The 21,221-nt window shown below is 34.7% G+C and overlaps 1 protein-coding gene across 1 annotated transcript; it reads right to left on the bottom strand.

The window, feature by feature from the left end:
• Nucleotides 1–1,339: 1,339 nt before the first annotated feature.
• LOC117323098 (acyl-CoA:lysophosphatidylglycerol acyltransferase 1-like) lies at nt 1,340–21,025 on the bottom strand. Its single transcript, XM_033878109.1, has 6 exons — nt 20,697–21,025; nt 15,120–15,352; nt 14,517–14,731; nt 12,043–12,179; nt 10,438–10,547; nt 1,340–9,892 (listed from the first exon to the last, which is right to left on the bottom strand). Exons 2-6 carry the CDS (start codon nt 15,337–15,339, stop codon nt 9,438–9,440), a joined length of 1,137 nt encoding a protein of 378 aa, XP_033734000.1. The 5' UTR covers nt 15,340–15,352; nt 20,697–21,025; the 3' UTR covers nt 1,340–9,437.
• Nucleotides 21,026–21,221: the final 196 nt, after the last annotated feature.

Raw genomic sequence — 21,221 nt, 5'->3', positions numbered from 1 at the left:
TTTTGAGATCAATTGGAAAAAAATATGGCCGACAGACCGCCATCTTGGATTTTGACAATTGAAGTTTGTTATCTCTATTTCTCAAAGTACTGAAGGGATCTTTCTCAAATTTCATAAGTAGGTTCCCCTTGGTCCCTTGTATTGCATTTTTGGACCAGTCTGTCCTGAAAACAACCTGGCAACAAACAGCCATTATCGTTAAATCTCAAATTTCTTATATAGCTAGGATTCCCTTTTTGGAAAAGTACTGGAGGGATGTCGCAATTTGCACAGATTAGTAAAATGAAGGGAAAAGTAGAGAGAAGGTCAATCTGACATAGAACCTATAAAGATCATTCAATGGTGGGCGCCAAGATTCCTCTGGGATCTCTTGTTTAATAACTTTGATATATTCACAATCAACAATTTCTGAGTAAGGTTGTCAAGCACAGTGTGCATTGACAGATTTAGTAGTGACGTGGTCAAATGTTCTCCAGTTATAGCTTACTTTATGGAGAAGTTAAATATGCATCCATTTCTGCAATATTCAGTTTAGTTTTTTGACAAAATACTCCCTTGATGTTAGCTTTTTGTGCAGAGATCATCAGGTAACAGGAGAAAATGCTAAAATTGCGTTGATCTGACCTTTCAATATGGCGCTGTCTAGTTGACGTTCTGGTAACATCACAAATAGATGAAGTCATAATTATGTTACCGATTCACATGCTTATTAATCCGCTGAACCTTTTTTTAATTGCGTATATGCTAATCTATTCGCAGTCAGAGTTTACTAAGCTGAAGGGAGAGCTGTAAATATAAAGTTGTATCCAAGATATTTTAGAATATATCTGATGATTAGCATATGATCACAAATGTTATCACTTGTCAATGAATTATCTTCTCTAGATCAGAAACAAACCCAAATCTGAAGCCTTCATCAACGGTCTGGGTGTCTTTGGCAGCATGCTTCAGTGAGATAACACTAGTCAGCATCAGTTCCTCACTATCACAAGGAAAGGAAACATACTACAGCCTTCCAAATCACACACACACACTCACTACACACATGCATCTTGCACACCGAGGTCGTCTTTTAAACGACTATTGCTACTGATAGGACATTAAACATTGCAAAACCAAAACCAAATTTAGACATTTTTTTTCTTAAGACTGACAAGCTGATTCCAGTATACCCCCCTGACATCATTGTGGGTGGTATTATGATCATATCATAATAAAGTAGGAATGAATCCTGCTGAGGTCTGTTGTTATTTTGGAATTTTAGCAGCAAGCAATCTACAAAAGTACATGCTAACACGATGTTGGGCCTGGTCTGGGCTAATGAAGACAGGAAGAGAAATTACCGCATTCATAAATTTATTGATAAATCATTCAAAAACAAACATTGATTGATGTAACATGACTGAAACATACAAAATACAGTATTGGCAAATAGTTAACACAAAACATTATACATGTATATAGTAAATAGGTAACACAAAATATATACCCAGTACACAAATACCTTTTAAAAAATACATTTTAAAACCTAACAGACAGTAAATACTGAACAAAAAATACATTATACCACCGACCAAAACAAATGTAGTAAGCTTGATTATGTGAATTATAATCTTCTGTATGAAGATGGGTACTGTAATTATCCTGCAAAAAGTCCTTGTCTGGTAAAAAAAAACAAAAAACAAACCCTTAATTCTGATGGACTAACCAATTTATTTTGGTCTCCTAGCCTAATATCGAAGATAACGCTACTATAATTATCCTGCAATAAGTCTTGTCCAGTAAAAAACATAAAATAAACCAAACCCTTAGTTCTGAATGGACTAACTGATTTATTTTAGTCTCCTAGCCTCATACCTTCAGATTTTGGGCACATAGACCAAGGAAAGTCGGATGAATCCTACTTCCTACTTTGATATTGTGCTGAATCACAGCTTATTGCATAATAAGTACAGTAACAGGGGTTTGTAATATTCCATACAGAAATGACAATGGATATTGTTTTCCACATCATTGTCGGTGTCTGATTAATCAGTATTGCTAAAATCCATGTATATCTGTAAAATAAAATGCTGTTTAACAAAGATACTGGCAATATATATTACATAGTTCTACGAAATTGTTGTCTTTCATGAATCTGCGATAACATACTGTATGATGAATGAAATAAGGCATTAATGGCATTGATGATGAAAATTACATATTTTGTTAACATTTGCATGTATGTGTTTTATTTGATTTGTTATGTAGGAATGTGAAAATATGTGGCACCATCTACATCTTAAAGAACAATTACAGCACAAAAAATAAAACCTTAAAACCACTAGATAAATGCCCAATTTACAGCAAACCTTCCAAACAATATTTTTGTCAACATATAGGTGCCATCTAGCTATACTTAGAAGCATATCCTTACAGTTTTCTGTACATACTGAAATGATTTCTGATGTTTCTTCAGCCTTTTAAAAATATGAGTAGATATCATTATGATTGGCCAATATCATATTTTCTAAAAGGCCAAACAAGGGAAAAACAACTTGGAATTACTTTGTTGAGCTTTAATAACACAGATGTACTGACACACTCACACAACTTACTGTAAAAATAATACACAATTTATAGAAACTAAATCTATTATTTTATCTTTGATTCCAATGTGGAAATATTCTAATATTCTATCTCTGATTCCAATGTGGAAAAGCAAGGAAATAAGTTTACTGCTAATATGCGTGTGCGTTTACAGTAGATTTCAGTGTGGTGATATGACAACACCTAGCCTGAGTTTCCTCTGGCCCTGACACCACATCTGGTGTAGGGGCCCTACACCAGATGTGGTGTGAGGGCCGGAGGAAACTGGTTTCCTACACCAGATATGGTGTGAGGGCCAGAGGAAAGTCGGGTTTCCTACACCAGATATGGTGCGAGGGCCAGGGGAAAGTCAGGCTAGGCAACACCCTTCCCAGTAAAGGAATAATAGAATCTATCATGGGTCTGTTCCGTGGACAGGATATCTCAACCCTCGTGTAAGAGTTTGGCCAGTCAGCACGAGGCTTGCTGAGTGCTGACCAGCCAAACTCTTACACGAGGGTTGAGGTATCCTTGTTCGCGGAACAGACCCATGATTGATTATTTTTCTCACATACTTGCAACCAAACATGAATTTTCATGAAAGTTTGTCATCACCCGTTTTCAATGCTCCTTGGAATGTGCGTCAAAATGTATGACATCATCATTTACAACTTGGTTACTCAACGTAAAATGATGACGTTACGTCATTGTGAGCAGTGGCATATAGCGTGTGCGACTGTCTTTACCCACCCCGTGAAAGATCGATTTATCTTTTCCTTAGCAACCACCGGATAACCCTGTGAAGTATGGGAGAAAACAACTTCTTATACACAGTTAACCCTCTTCCAGCCAAGTTTTCAGATGCCCTTGACCAGTATATTTGATAGAGCATTTGAATGTAGTCATATCTCGTAAATTTGAAGTGGTTGGGATCAGGAAAAGAAAAAGAAGGAATTTGGCCGGGAGTAATATTTCGAGTTAAACAGGGTCTTCGAGTTATCCTACTTAACAAAGTTTGATTATAGTAGTAATTTCAGAGCGAAATTTAAAGTATTAAAATGACAGATATCAGAGAAAATATATTTTGTTGTCATCGATAAATTTTTTAGTTTTGTTTTGTAAAATTTACACATTCTTGAATACAAAGTATGTCAAGTTCTTATGTTGATAATTTAAATTTAAAGGCAAATACATTATAAATACATAGACTAGTTAGTGGAATATACGATAAATATATTGTCATCTATATACTTAACAAATTACATGTATATAACATTCTATATAACACAAAATATCAAATACAAATCTGTATGTTTCCAAAGTACACAAAATGCTGAGGACATTTCAATAAAACATACAGGGTAATAATAGCAGGTAGGCAAGAAGTCAAACATGGAAATAAAAATCTTAATGGCTACTTCACACCTAAATTACACATTAAATTAGCCGTGGTATATTTCACAGCACACCTACGTTTCACATAAAATTAGCTGTGGCTATTTTACACCCAAGTCACACATTGAATTAGACATTGCTATTTCACATCAAGGTCACACATTTCATAAGCCAAGGCTATTTTATGCCAAAGTCACATTTAATTAGCCGTGGCTATTTTATGCCAAAGTCACATTTAATTAGCCGTGGCTATTTCACACCTAAGTCACACTTTAAATTAGTTGTGGTTAATTGACACCTTGGTCACACATTAGTGACACACTGGTCTTATCTAGGTCACACCTGAAGTTAGTAACACTTAAAACTTAAGCTGGTCACATCTAAAAACCACAATGAAATGACAAATGAAACAGAGCAAGGTTCCTCAGTAAACTTTAACAAATCTTTGAACATAATTATTTGACAACAGAATGAATTTCAAAATCTTTGATAATAACAGAGTTGTTTTGAGCAACAGCTTTACATGTACATGTATATACTTTATATTTACATTTATCAAAATTAAAAATAGAAAAGGATTACTAGCATATCCATATGATCCTCTGTAGCCAGGTTGCTTAGCAATTGATGTGGACATTCCAGATAAAAGAATCAAATATTTAAACATGATATTTCATATCTCATTTACAAAAGCTATCTATTGAGGCATGTAATGAAAGCCTCTGAATTAATGTTATCATTCCAGGGGTCAAATTTTAAAATTGAGAATACTGTCTGATTTTAGGGTGCAAAGGTTCCTTTGATTGGGTTTAATTATCAAGGTCATTTATATTATGATAAGATCATTTGTGTTGATATAATGTCCTAACACTGAAATACAATGTAGTATGATGTCCCTGCCCATATTATACTGACAACAGACTAGCCAGTCCCTGCAACAGAGGAACCAGTCCAGTCATGCAACTGACGAACTGGTCCCGACAATCGACGAACCAGTCCCGACAACCGACGAACCAGTCCCGACAACCGACAAACCAGTCCTGACAACAACTAGTTAACCAGTCCCTGAAACAGAGGAACTAGTTCCGACAACCGACGAACCAGTCCTGACAACTGACTAACCAGTCCTCACTGCTACCTTTAAGCTTAATGAAAGACAAGCTATTTAGTGTATTAAAGACTTTGGTGATTTTGTAATAAAGCTGACGGGGTTTAATTACACAAAGCAGTATGGTTGCCTTCTTCATGTTCGAGGATAATAACCTATAACACCATACGTAGAGCAGCAGACTGATGCCAGGGCTTGTAGATATGATTCCTGGTTGAAGCACACTATTCAGTACTGCCCCTATTACAGTTTAGTGACACTGACCTGAACTGCAAAGCTACAGGAGATGAGAGGCTATGCTGGACAGAACCTGTGCTAATAGACTGTGGTCAATCACATCAAAAAGGCTGGGAGAGCTAGTAATGTTTTACTTTGATCATTTGTTCACCTTTCAGTTGCATGTTAGAGGAAATGTCTGTTTAGCTTGATTTCTAGAACGATGGACTGGGAAGCTGAGATTTGTGGGATTCATCCACAGTTGAGGAAAACACTAGTCGCCTTCCGAATACAAAACTTTCCTCTGTGCAAAGTCAAAGCTCAAAAACATCTAAAGAATAACACTTGTGATTGAACTATTCTTCAAATATTCTTTGTCCTAGAAAAAGTATACATTATTATAAGGCAAAACAAACTTTTTGTTTTTCTATGGCAGTTGTATTTGAAATTAAAGACGACATCTATTATAATATCTGGATGGAGTGGTTTGAAATAAAATTTGAAAGCTAAAAGAGTGAAGTGGAAAGATGTAAATATTTGTCTTTTTATCAGTATTTCCACATTTGGTCCATAATCACCTGGCTATCAAATAAGATCTGATTTGGTCCTTTGTAAAGTTGTTCATTTGGTTTATACATTTAAAGATGATTGATGAGAAAAGCAATCGATGAAATCAGAAATAAAATGTTTCTTTTTGATTTTGTCAACTGTTTCAGGCAATTGCAATAAAACCATGCTCAATACTCGAGGGGTTACTTTCGCTCTGTGCAGACTTTCGTTCTTTACAGAGTAGAAGTGAATACAACCTCTAGAGTATCAAGGATGACAATAATCATGTTCAACAACATAAGCTTGTACAATAACGTGTCGTTTTATTGTTAGCAATAACAGATCTGTATTAAGTTATACCATACTCCCTATCAACATATATCAGCAACACAAATAGAGACAAAGAGTAGTGACCTTTGGCCCTTCATATCCATCTTAACACAATGACCTTTAACCTACGGAGATCACAAAAGCTAATCTGCTCACTCTAAGTTCCTAAGCAACAAGCATACATGGTGTTTAGATCGAATGAAACAATAACATTGAGTTGAAAATTTCGAGCTTTTCCCTCATGTCAGAACATTTTATTGTTACCAGCAAACTGGTAAGGTGGGCGCCAGTCAGATGAAGCAATATTGTTACCCCAGTAACCATTTTTTTGTTGTTCTCAACTATAAACATAGAAAATCTCCTTCAATATATGACTGTAATTCTCCTTCAATATATGACTGTTATGTTATAATTCTCCCTGAAATATATTGTGCTATAATTAAGCTTTGTGAACACAAGTACAAGAAATACTGATGCAGTTTTACCCAGAAGTTCATCTTTGGAATGCAACACAGTGAATGACAATGTTCATCGAGGTAGAACCAAAACGATGTGAGTAAATAAACATGTAAACTAAGTGCCAACTCTACACTTGCCAACCTCTTCTTTCTTTACTTTCTTTATATATTATGTATGTAATTAGGAACATTACTATAAATGATGTAAGGTACATTAAAAATTAACAAAGGAAATTATTTCTCAAGTTTTTCTTAATTCTGATGAAACTCTGCATAATTTTGCGGGAACTCTTATCGGATATGGATGGAGCTCTACGATATTCTGAATATATTTAAGATTAATTTCAACGAAACTTTACTTAACTCTGAGGTAGCTCTAGATCTACAATACCCTGAATATACTTAGGATTAATCATGATGAAACTCTGCTTAACTCTGATGGCTCTACCTAATTTATTATTTTAAGTTTCATTATCTTGATGTAAATGTCCGAAGTTTATCCATGTATATGATTTAATGCATATTACTATCTTTGACAATTACAAATTTTATCACTTTGTAGAATATCAGCTTTGAATGTATCAATGAATATGTATGACAAACTGTTAACAGGGAATTAATGTAAGGAAGACATACTTGTATATATCTGGTACAGGAATTTAAAATATAGAATTTTTTTTCAAAAATATTTTTTTAAGAATTTACTTGTTTTCGTAAGTACAAGTATATTGAACACACGTAAGTGTAAGATTTTTGAAAATACTATTTTTTTTCAATGAAATATATCCAAGATGACTAGTTTCATTATCAGATACTGTAATGTCATTATTAAACACTCTAACACATACTGTAACCGGGCATACTAAATGTTCATATTTACAACATAAAACAGCAACTCAGGTATGCACATACAATTGTTTTAAAATTTCAATTTAAAGACAAAAAAAAAAAAAAAAAATTCAGTTTAAAGAGGACAAAAATCATGTCTGATTTATGTAGCCTTCGGAACATGTCTCTGGCTTCAAAAATATGAAAAATCTTAAGGCAACATGCTACCTTTTGTCAAATGTGTATTTTAAAAAAGATTTCCATGCTATAAAAACTTTTAATAATATTCATAGATAATTATTAGTCTTGTAATGATTATGTAATGGTACGGATGTTCAAATTTTCTACACAGATAATTAACTCCAACACAAGGCACAAACAAAATGTATAAGGTAGCATATAGCCTTAAGTGAAATGAACCTAATATGTCGGTCTAAATGTTACCATGGTAAATGTTGTATTACACTGACAAAGATTTAACATAAAAAGTACATATAAAAAAATTCATTATATCTTCTTTTTTTTTTCATTTCAAAATGGTACATCATGATTCACTACATTGTCAAGCCATGGATACACACTGTCTGCATTATTTCACACCTTGGATGATCCGGCGTTGAAAACTTCGAAGGGTCAATATTACTATGCTTTGGTCCCTTTACTAGGTTGTGACTGGATTCACAATTTTACCCAATGTGTTTGCCACAAACATTTAGAATCATTCAATATTGAGCGAAACACCAAATACATGTTATAACTAAAATACATAATCTGTAAAATATCATCCTAGTGATAAAGCATCTGTAATCTCATTTGTTACCTTTAATACACTGTGTACAGATTCCATCATACCCAACCTACCAAGGACTGTAAAAGCATGCTCGATTTCACTCAGCACTTCTTAGGAATTGTAATTGAATCTTATGCTGGATCACATTCTGGCCAAAGTCCATCTCTAATCTGATTCACAGGTAAACAGAATGAAAAATGTGAAGAACAATGCAGTAGCTACAATGTGTCCAAAGTGTGACATATTCAACAATGCTTCAATCGTGACAATATGTTTTTTATCATGGGTACCGTCGATAGCGTCTTGCTAAACAAAAATGAGCGTTAATTTCTTAAAAGCTAAACAATTGCCTGCTGAATTATAGCTCAAGAACAAACCACACACATTTTTACTTGTTATTGATGTGATTGGGCATATTTGGAATTTCTTTTTTGAAGTGTTAAATTTTCATTCCACCCTGTACTTGTTTAGGTCTGCTGAATGTTTGCAATGTACCAGAGTTCTTGAAATCGAGCACATCTCCAATCGTGTACTCCCCAAACCATTCAGAATGGCAAAATATATACTGCATAACCACTGACTTTCTTGTTCATTGACACAGAAGTACATATTAAATATGCAATACTTCACTAGTTATCCGATTTTTCCCAATGGAAATTCACTGTAATCTATGTAGCACTTAAAAATGTGTAGTACAGTCCTGATTTTCTTACTAATTTAAAAGGTTCACGATTTATAAAATAATGTTAAACATGGAAAAAAAAAAAAGAGTTAGAAAATACCTTATGACTAGATTTGTATTTCTATGTACATATATAATGTAGTTGCATGAATTTGGAACTTGGAAAAAAAAAATTCTTGTTTTTTTTTCTTTTCTTTGATTCTGGGAAAATTACATACTTTTTAGTTAGATATTACATCTTGAACATTTTGGATGCAAACTATAGCAAAATAGATTATAATTTTTTTTAATGAACTACAGTACATCTGTATTTTAGGACAAACTCGCAGACAGATAGGTGAAGTTCAGACATGATTGCATTCTGAACATTCAGAAACATATATGAAAGAAAAACATGCAATTCTAAAAGCTGGGACAGAAAATCTGATTCAGAAATAAATGTCTGTTATAATTCTTGTAAAATACTTCTCTTGTTCAATGTAAATACAAACCTATGTTGACAGTTAGCAGCAGTCAAAACACCAAGTCTAGGCACGAAGACACCATACTGAAGACCGGTGAGTACAGATAACACCAGAATATGTAGGTGGAGGTTGCATAGAAAAAATGGAAAAATAGCAGACTTATTAGGTCTATATCAACACTATGCCTCTTCATGCGCGGATGCTGTCTGTCTTCCTTGTCAGAATCCTCAAAATTAACATTATTGGTGTAAAACTGTTCTAGAAACTTGTCCTTTTCGTGGTAACGGTCATAGAGCCAGTTTGTGAAGAGTTCTGTGTTGTGGGTGGGTACTTCGTTAATAGGATAGACACGGTAGTGTACAGAGATGTCGCGCGGCGCCCAGTATCCTATACACATTCCGTGAAGGTCGAGTGGTTCAGCCTGTGGGTATCCTATTGTCATATCTATGACCCAGTCAATTCCTGTAGATTTGGAGGGATGCTTCTCTTTGGATTCTTTTCTTTCTATTAAAATGAAAATATTTCAAAATTTTTAAATGACAAGTTTTAATGATTTTACAGGTTTCAGTGAAATCATATTAACGGCAACGTCCGACTTATCTTTCCTATTACGGTAGGTGGAAAACCACCAATTTTTTTTTTTTTACAAAATCTTAAGACATAAATTCATTAGTAAAATTGTTTATCACTCATAATTTCAAAATACAGTCAAGCCACTAGAAACGCTGTTTAAAATAGGTAGTTTTAGGTGATAATTTGTCAAAAGGAGTTGATAACTTATGATCTTAAATGTCATCTGCTGTAACTTAATGTTGATGGAATAAATGACACATTGCATTATTTATATTTAACATTTAAATCCGATGCTCTAATAAATCTAGACTTAATCTTTATCATAATCCAATAAGATTGCAGAAATATTCAATCCTGCCTAAGGGCCCTATCTAGGGATAAGCCCATCAAACTTTTTTGCCTATTTTCGGTGAACCAGCACCTTGGGCTTATTATAAGCCTTATTACCCAGTAAAACACAGTAAGCCAAGACATACCAGCAGCTGGGTGATTGTTCTCGCACAACGTGTTGATGACGACCTGTATAGCTCCGAGCCTCGGCAGCGTCACATGTTGTAACACAGGGTAGTCATGTTTTTTGGCAAAGCTTTGATAGAAAAATACATTTAACCAAGATTACATATCAATAACTTGTAATCATAATAAAATTTAAATGTTTCACTGAAAGTAATAAAATATGTCTTCTGTATGTTTCCTACAACCTTGGTGTATTGTTTGAAGTAAGCGGGTTGATTGATATGTTGTGAGCCTCCTATTGAAGGAAGTACTCAACGATGTTCTTTTCAAGTCCTACTGTTCTCTGACTATATAGGGCCGTGTACCCAAGGACTGGTCTCATTTGGTTAGTTTATATCGATGAGGTAGCACTCTAAAGTAAACAAGACAAGTGGCCAAAATCCGACAAAATCGGTTAGGGTTAGGTTGAAAGTGTCTGTCATTGCCATGGCTGCCATTCACGACTTGTGGCTTTAAATTGATTGAGCATCCGCCTTATTCACCTGATCTCGCTCCATCAGACTTTCATCTATTTCCAAAACTGTAAACAGCTATTTCAGGCACCCTAACCCTAACCCTAATGTGCAGTGGATGACTGTCTGAACAGCCAATAAAAGGAGTTGTCAGTTCTATAAAAGTGGCATTTAGGCCCTTAAACACTGCTGGCAAAAGTGTATAGATACTGAAGGGGATTATGTTGAAATAAAAAAAACAACAATATGTACAGCAAAATTCAAATCCTTCAAAATGAGTCGCAACTTATCAATCAGCCCTCGTATAATAAAAATTAACAATTGAAATTAACTTTTGAAGGAAATCAAGTTCAATTATATAATTTCTCAAAAAGTGGATTAATAGTATCATTTAAACAAAGGGCAGATGTTTTCAATATCATTTAAACATCAAAACACTAATATAATACCATATACCAAATTTTGACCTAATAAGCACATCACCACCTTTTATCAGGAAAAGCGTATGGATGTGCTTATTGAAATATATAACAAGTTCCTTAAATAGTTTATTGAGTGTATCACTTTTGTGTTTTTGTAACCACACAGTGCGCTTATAAATATAAGGTCAAATACATCTATGATAGACGTAGTTAGATTAAATACGGTATACATCTATGATAGACGTAGTTAGATTAAATACGGTATACATCTATGATAGACGTAGTTAGATTGAATACGGTATACATCTATGATAGACGTAGTTAGATTAAATACGGTATACATCTATGATGGACGTAGTTAGATTGAATACGGTATACATCTATGATGGACGTAGTTAGATTGAATACGGTATACATCTATGAATGATAGACGTAGTTAGATTAAATACGGTATACATCTATGATGGACGTAGTTAGATTGAATACGGTATACATCTATGATAGACGTAGTTAGATTAAATACGGTATACATCTATGATAGAAGTAGTTAGATTAAATACGGTATACATCTATGATAGAAGTAGTTAGATTAAATACGGTATACATCTATGATAGACGTAGTTAGATTAAATACGGTATATATCTATGTTAGAAATAAAAGTGTAGAATAATAAGTAACCAGATCACTCACTCTTGACTCCTCTTGCGTCTTTTCCTCAGAAATCCTCCTTCTGGGAACAAAATTATCCATTTTTGAAGTGATTTTTTAAATATTACGTTTAGATGATTTTCTAGGAGTGTCAGTTGTTCTTCTCTGCCTACTTTACCCTGTAGTGAAAAATAACAATAAATGTTTAATGCCTTGAACAGAATGTTTACAATCATTACGTTCTACACATAGAAATATGCCATTGTACTCCAACACTGGTCAGTTCTATAACGTTGTCCTGATGATAGATAGTTATCCATTTTTATTCCATCATTGATGAATTACCTGGTTTGGTTTTTTTTTAACGTCCTATTAACAGCCAGGGTCATTTAAGGACATGCCAAGTTTTGGAGGTGGAGGAAAGCCAGAGTACCCGGAGAAAAAGCCTACGGTCAGTACCTGGCAACTGCCCCACATAAGTTTTGTACTAGCAACCCAGAGGTGGAGGGCTAGTGATAAAGTGTCGGGACACCTTAACCACTCGTCCACCGTGGCCCCGAATTACCTGGTATTTGTTTACTAATTGAAATGATTTGCAACATATACGTGTAAAAATGAGGGTTAACACATCATCTTTAGTTCCAGTTGTTTATTATGCATCAGTAAACGTTAACAAAGTTAACGACCCCTAACAATGGGTCAAGGGTCAAATAACTATCATCTGGAATATCCAGGACAATGATGAATCTAAATACTAAAATCTGTCTTGACGGCGACTACATATTTGGTCCATCCGTAGACAATGGCTACCTTTTTAATTCCCGCCAAGTACAAACAAAAGTGACCACAAAAGACAACATATGGACACATATAATGATGACGTCACAAAGGTATTACTGGCATTACATACATGTATATACGTATACGGGCGATAATGAGTGGCTCACTGTAACCGACGCGACGGCCAATTCCGCGCAACGCTGTATAACAATGTAGTGTAAGTGCTAAAATAACAGGGACAAAATGACATTGAGAATGACCCTATTACATCCGTATACTTTCCATTCTTTTTCATTATCAGTCACAAGAAATCATACTTGTGCTGATTTACTGTTGATGGTATTTTTGTTATGTTTCGAATCAAACTTTCCTGAACTTAAGTGTTGACAGGTCATACTAAAAGAACTTTCTCTGTAGAGGTTATTGTACTGAAGCTTATGAAGAGACAGTTTGGTCAAAAACCCTCAAGGAATGAAGCTGACAGAGTGCAAACAAACTTTGACATTACAAATGTACAAGACAGAAGGAGAGGAAACCTATATATATAAATAGTTCCCCAGACTAATAGTATGGGCCTAGGTATCTTTATAGAATTAGAATAAAATTTGTCAAAAAGGAACTTAATTAAAACACTGTGCAGGTATTGAACTGGTACAGATGGATGGATGCGATATCCTTCCCAAATTTCCACTTAAAGCAGGATAACTTAATAAGTAAGCCTGTGTACATTAATAATCAGTTTTCACACAAGTCAATGATATGCATTAGTATTATCTTTCAACAGAAAGATAAAAAATATTCCTGGAATTGCTTAATCAAATAAAATTACAATCATTGTGTTACATGAGTGGCTGTGTCATTCGGAATATATATATAGTGATTGATACGTGAAATAATTTTGTTGTTACGACCATTTACAGGCATGTCAAATTACTGAACTCATTTGCATTAATAATTCAATATAGTTACACAGTTATATAGACAGGCAGACAGTGTAATGTCATATATGTCTATATTGGCCAATATTGATTTACCAGCCAATGTTATAAATATTGTAAAATACTTGCAATAACACTATTATGACATTATAAATAATTCATGACATCACCTTTATAAACTATTAGACATCAAAATATTGCTTACACAAGTATAAAGTATTTTTGATGTTCACAATATTGTTTTTACAAGTGTGATATGAAATGACTGTATAACATTGTAGAACATGCCAGTTAATTAGTGATGAACTAATATTAAGCCCAAGTTTATATGAATGTTAAACCATGAGTATTTCTAGCTGCATCCTCGTTCATATCTCCAAGTTTGTCGGCTTCTGTGTATATAATATTTCCTTGTGTGTACTGATGGTGTCTCGCAGATTATCATGATGTAATACTAAAGTGCAAGTACTTCAGATTGCTATACATGTACAAGTAATTCATTCACCCTTGAACAATGGATCGGATAACACAAGTTTTCATATTGAAAAGCATAAAGTTTTATCAAAATTTAGACTATACAAAGAGTATCATTTTAGAAAATAAAAAAATTGTATTTCATCAATTTATCTATACGAAGATGTCCCACTGTTTCAAGGGTGAAAATACTGTTTCCCTAAGCTTAAATTAAAACCTATTTTTCCAAAATTATTCATATTTGTGTTTGTTTTACAGACAAATGTATTGCTTTCCCTAGCTGAAATGTTAGTTATTTTCCAGAATATGTATAATTAAACAAACCTGTTGTATAAAGAAATCTCCATGGAAATGAGAAATCCAACCAAAATTTGTGAATTTGAAAATATAATCCATGATCCACATCATATGTCCTATGGCTAGTCTTTTGGGTTGAAAACTGGCCATGACAACAGGGACATCTGAGGTGGACTGGTGATTCACAAGTAAAATGGCCTTAGCTTCTAATATCTTGTCCAGTTGATCTCCCGACTCGATCACTGTAAAAAACAAGAAATAAATTCCCATTACTTTATTTGACTGTGAAATGTATCTCCTTTTAAATAGTATTCCACGAAAGTTTGATGTTTGATAAGGCATGATCAATTAGCCCTAACATTAGAAGAAAAAAAAATGGAAATCTGAACACTTGAAAATTTATCTGTATGCCTGGTTCTTTTTTTAATATGATCGATCTTAAACTAGTTCATGATAATATCCAGAACTGGAAATTTTCACTACCAGGTACATTGTTAAATTTGCTCATGTAGTTATTGTATAGATTAGAAGTAAAAACTGGATACTGGATTCTAGTTGTTTTAATGTACTCCACATGTTGTGAATATATCTCTCATAGTACTACTGACATTCTTTCCCTATTGAACTTACTTCTGTAACCGCCAGAACTGACCCAGAATGTGACGAAAGCCAAAAGTCCTTTAAATAGAATAGGTTCTATGGTCCAGAAGATGTTTGGAGCTAGGCACTTCACAGGGTATAGGAGAAACATCCAAGTGATGTAGGCTGGGATTGCCATTAAGTTGGTTACTATGACATAGGCAATTCGCAGTGAGTACCGCAGAAGCCTGAGGGGGAGGGGAAGGTCCATCTCTGACCAACACCTGCAGACAACAAAACAAATGAAAACATGTAATAGTATCATAGACCTAAATTAGGTGATGTCATGTTAATTGTCTGTTCCTTTGTTACATGTACATATTCTGTCAATCTGTTCATCACTTAATCAGTAGTTCACTATATGTTCTGTTCATAACTTAATCAGTAGTTCACTATATGTTCTGTTCATAACTTAATCAGTAGTTCACTATATGTTTATGTGCAATGTAGTAAAATATCAATATAGAAAATAATTAGGATGTATAGTGAAACCTAATTTAATGACCACTTTATAATTACGAGCACCCTGCTATTACGGGCATTTTTATGTCTTTGTATTGGTCGCTATGGTAGTATGACAACCCTGCTTTTGTGTATTACGACCACTTTTGGCTGTCCCAAAGACCACTAATTAACGTTAATTGACCCAATGATTGAGACCAGTCACCTGTGGTCAAACTTACCTGGTGTGCAGCGAGCCATAAACAGCTTGCTGCAGGTCAGGCTTCAATGTTTTATCTAAACCAAACAGACCACCCTTTCTACCAGGTGACAGGTAGTTACTTTGTATATTTTCTATTTGAACTTCAATTCTTTATTAATCTTGAGAATTACATCTCATCAACATAATATAATTACAAGAATACAAAAATAATACAAGTCAGCTCGGGTAGAGTAATGCACATATGACATTATAGCATGCACATGTTTGTATATATAATATATGTGTGTGACTCAATAAGGAAATGAATAGTATGGATCAAACTGCTAGTTACTAGAAGCCAACAGAGTAGACTGTAGTAGCGATGCTTGGTATAAAAACTTGCCCAGATTACTTAATTCTTTAACATTACCCGTTGATAGTAAATTTATTAACTTATAGACAGAGGGATTAACCCGATAATGAGGCTTTATATATTTTATTCTGAGACCGTTAAAGGAGGACATTTTAAAATGAAATGGTATTCATCTTCTATGTCATTTCTACAGAGAGGACAAAATCTTAAATTGTGAGGAATTTTTCGATGCTGTCCAGTTTCAATTAACAGGTTATGTGAAGACAAACATATTTTTACAATTGCCTTTTTATATTTAACAAGAAAAGACTTACTTAAGTAAGGTTGCAGACATACATAGTCAATAATATGTTTATACAATGTGCATTCGGATGAGGTTAAAAAGAAAGACTAACATTCTTGCTTAAAAATGTCTAATAGCCGTTGTTTTACTAAGGCCAAAAAGGTTCTAGTATTAAATTACCCTGCGCCTGCCAGTACTCGGCCAAGCCAATGGCCCATAGTTCCTGTTTAACTGAAGCTACCCAATTTTTACAATGTGGATTTGATTCACAGCCTATGTACATATCTTGATAACATGCACTTAATATACAGTTATTGGACCTCAACAATTTACACCAGTACTTCAAGATTCGTATTTTACGCAAAATCAGAAGAGGAAATCTACCAAGTTCAGAATAGATCATTGCGTTTGCTGTAGATTTACGAACTCCTAAAATATTTTTACAAAAGTCTAAGTGAATTTGTTCGATATCAGGCGCTTTGTGAAAACCCCACACCTCGCACGCATAGTTGGCTACACTGCCAACGTACGTGTCAAAAAGAGACAGCAAGGTACAGAAATTTAATAACATTGAATTACATGATCTTTTAAGAGAAAAAAGTGCTTTCCTACACTGTGAAGCTAACTGTTTCTGTGTTACATTGAAATTTCCATTGTAGTTAAGTTCAACACCTAAATACGAAAAAGAATTTACGCACTGAAGTTTGGCACCATCATACTGCCATGTTTCGTTTTCCTGTAATACAGAAGATTTTCTGAAAACAACTATTTTAGTTTTTTTAACATTTACTTGAAGTGACCACCTTCTAGTGTATAGCAACAATTCATCTAACATGCGTTGGAGACCTTCTACACTTTCAGAAAGAAGCACCATGTCGTCGGCGTACATTAGTAAAAAGAGTGATAACTCTTGTAACTCTAAAGGTTGAACACCACTATTTAGAAATTCCATCTCACAGTCGTTTACAAACATACTGAATAAAATCGAGGAGACCATTTCCCCTTGTAAGACCCCGGTTTTGTTGTCAAAAAATTCTGGTAGTTTCCTATCTACAGTTACACATGATTTAATCTTATTATACATCGATTTAATCACATTTAAAAGCTTGCCCCTGACACCAAGTTTAGAAATTTTAGGGTCTGATGTGCTACCTTTTTTCAAAATAGGTACAATTAAGGCATTAGATAGAATTTTGGGAAAGTACCCAACTTCCAGAATAGCATTGAACATCTTATGTAAAATAGGAACAAAAAGCAGTTTAAATTCAATTAGGTATGCATTAAGAATTCCATCAGTACCATGACTTTTTTCAGTTTCTTAATAGCAGATTCTATCTCAACTTCCAGGATTTCAGAATCTAATTCCTCGAATAAAGTATTAAAATCATCAAATTCCTGACTATCACCTCCTTCTGCAGCAGGAATAGTTTGGTTTTTAAAATGTTGATAAAAATCTTCAATACTGGCGTTAACCTTTGATTTGGAACCTTTTTTGAATTTCTTAAATAATTTGGGATTGTGAACTTTGATATATAGTCCATCATATCACACTGCACGTTCAAATAAGAACGTTTTAGTCTACGCTCTGTTATCTTAGAGACCTTTTTACTTGATATTAACCGCTCATGATTTACACACGATGGGTCGGCGTTAAATTTATTCAGCACCCGCATATAACAACTACATAAAAACTTACAATTACCGTCAAACCAAGGTTTGTTACTAGACTGCCTCGGACTTTTACTGTGATCTTGTCTCGCAACTCTAGGTGGGGTTGTGGAATGAAGAGGTGACCTAAGATCAGTGATAGCGTCGATAAAACCAGTAAAACAATCCTCAATACCCTGACTAACACTCAAGTCATTGTCCACCACTGAGTTCTCAAAAATATGACGATTGGTATCTATTTTTTCATGACTCGCTACAGTGTTATGAGTATTCCAACGAAACACATTATGACTGCCACTTACATACGTATCTACTTTGTTTGTATCAGGTCTAATACCAGTGTTACATTTAACAACAAAGTGCAGCGGGGCGTGGTCTGAATAAGTGTTAAAACTGCATGTAATAAATTTGGTAATACACGAAAAAATACGTGTCGTTGTTACAATATAATCAACGACGCTACAGCCAGTGGGGCCACAATAAGTATACCCATTAGAAAAACCATCTGGGTGTCTTCCATTCAAAATGCGGAGACCCGTTTCTATACATAGTTGAAGCAATTTCAAGCCAAAAGAATTTACATTTTTATCCGGACAGATGCGCAAATTGGATCGAATGGATACTAACGTCAGTACTAAGATATTCCTTAATGAAAATCGCAATACCACCCCCCTGTTTATGCTTTGATAGAGAACGACTGACATATATAGTTACATGAAAAATTAGGAATATCAAAGTTAAAATCCTTCTCTATCCAACACTCGTGTACGTATGTAGGCACACAATGTCATAGGTATTGATGTAGTTTATGAATGACTTGTCGGCGAGGATATGTTCTAGTCCACCATTTATATTCCATACTAGGGTTTTTAGCCCCGACACGTCCCCTGTAGAGCCCTCCTGTCTCCCCTATGCGTTACTCGGCGTGGAACTAACCCTCCTGCGTTTCTCCCTTTTCCCTTGGGCGCAAGTTTGGACCCGCGGCTGGGCATGTGACTGTTCTTGATGGTATGACTCAGGGAGGGGTACCTCGTCATTATTAACATAAAGTCTGTCCTTCACGAGGCGCGCACCATCCCCTCTGTTCCTAGCCTGTCTGAACAATGGGTGTAGAGCTCGACGTCGTTCCTCCACCTCCGCGGGGAACTGCTTGTACACCCCAAAAGTAGTACCCTTGAGCGTCTTAGGGGTTGCTTTCCTGACCTTCTCCTGATCTTTAAACACGGTGAAACGTGCCACAATAGAACGTATTTGCAGTACAAGTTAACTTCATGCCATGATTACTGTACAAACACAGATTTCTATGCTTGCATTAGTTTCGTATCAGCACTGATCATCACTTGCTTTAAACGACATTCTGTAGGTTTTTTATAATCTAGTCTGTTAAACCTAAGCCTTGGATAGCCTTTTGTGTGTAAACATGAGTATTTATATTTGTAACAAGTTTTGTAGCCATTATACCCAACTTGTATGCTGTTACAATGACATTATGTGCACACAGGATAAGCTGTGTTGTTGAACCAACCATGATGCATCATGCATGATAGATAGGACTGCCAGTGATATCATAGACAAAATAAATCACAGCTCAACTGGTAAAACTGGGTTTTTAACTGATTTTGGATGGGACATTTTTGCCTCATTTTGGGGAAAAAAAAAAAAGTGAATTGAAAAGGAAATTTTCTGGTGTAAACTGCACATTTTGAATATTTGGCTTACGTATGAATTTTAATTAGGAATGGAAACTGACATCTATATATAGTTGTCTTTCACCTCTTCCATCTGAGCCAACAACAGTGGTTAATATAAGTTGACATAACTTGTTTTGTAAATGTAAAATAAATAAGAATTACACACTATAGCTGGATTCCTTTTCACAGAATAAACAACTTTTATCTCAACCTTTATCTTTCATTGTGGTGAAAATATTGCAAATATCCTTTGGTCTTTTTTAAATCTGAATACTGATATTATGAAAAACAATTTTGTTTTTATTTTCATTATCATAACAGTCTCTCATATCTCTAATTTGATTAAAAGGATCGGATCATCGACTAAAATAATACAGCTTCTGCTGAGTTCTCACAGAAAACACATTCACATGGAATTATTATTACTCAGGATTGAACAGTTGGATATAGTTAGAAGGGATTTTACTACGAGATCTACCGGAGTTAGTATACTAATTAGCATGATTAACTAGTATACTAATTAAAATAGCAACATCCACATAAAAACATATACGGGCTGCTAGTGCTAGTTTAGTAACGACTTCCGATTCCTGGTCCTACTGACATCACGATATATGTTGTCATACTGAAACAAACACTTATCTGGCAGTGTTAATGTTCATCTTACTTTAACTTGTTCATGTAGGCCAGTGAGTTAAAGTCCATTACCGAGGTCACACGGTCAACTTAATCCGCACAATACACAGTCCACTGTATTAAATGTTCCCAGCAAATGTCAAAACTTTGGGAGGAAAACGTGCACGCAAACCCTCTCATTTAAAGCTGATTTAAATGAACATCACTACCCAGTTATACGTTTTGATTACATAATGGTTAATTGACCGATACAAATGATGTGTGCAATAATCACCTTTTATTCGCTGTGGTCAAGGTGGGTGGGTGTCCGCAGCTGTCCGCTTCAATAAGCTACCATGAGATCACCTTACTTCGACAGAGTGACTGCCCTTGAGCGATCTCCTTTCAGTTTACTTTTACAACGTCGGAACTAAACGGGTTATGATAACTGAACGTAATATTGTTTGTTCAAAATTAATTGTTATCATATACATTTTTGTGATACAAAATTATACATATAGCTTATATTTATGGCAATCAATACGTTGTAACTAACACTGGTGTGTCATCGGTTCTATAGGGCCTAAGAGCGCACCTGTTGGTTCAGATAGGGACTTAGACTCGTGTGAAGTAAAATGTACATATTGTATGTGTCTGTTAAGATTTTTACCCACATAAGTATCCCGAAAAAAATAAATTATGCACATACATTTGTACTTGTTGTTCTAAGTGGAAACACATTTATATAGTATAATTCTCCAAAACAACGTAAGAATGAAAATTTTCAACGAGGAATAGTCACATATCCTAACCGGATATA

Source organism: Pecten maximus, chromosome 3 (assembly GCF_902652985.1).
Source record: "Pecten maximus chromosome 3, xPecMax1.1, whole genome shotgun sequence".
Lineage (NCBI taxonomy): Eukaryota > Metazoa > Mollusca > Bivalvia > Pectinida > Pectinidae > Pecten > Pecten maximus.
This window is presented reverse-complemented; position numbering and strand designations above follow the sequence as displayed.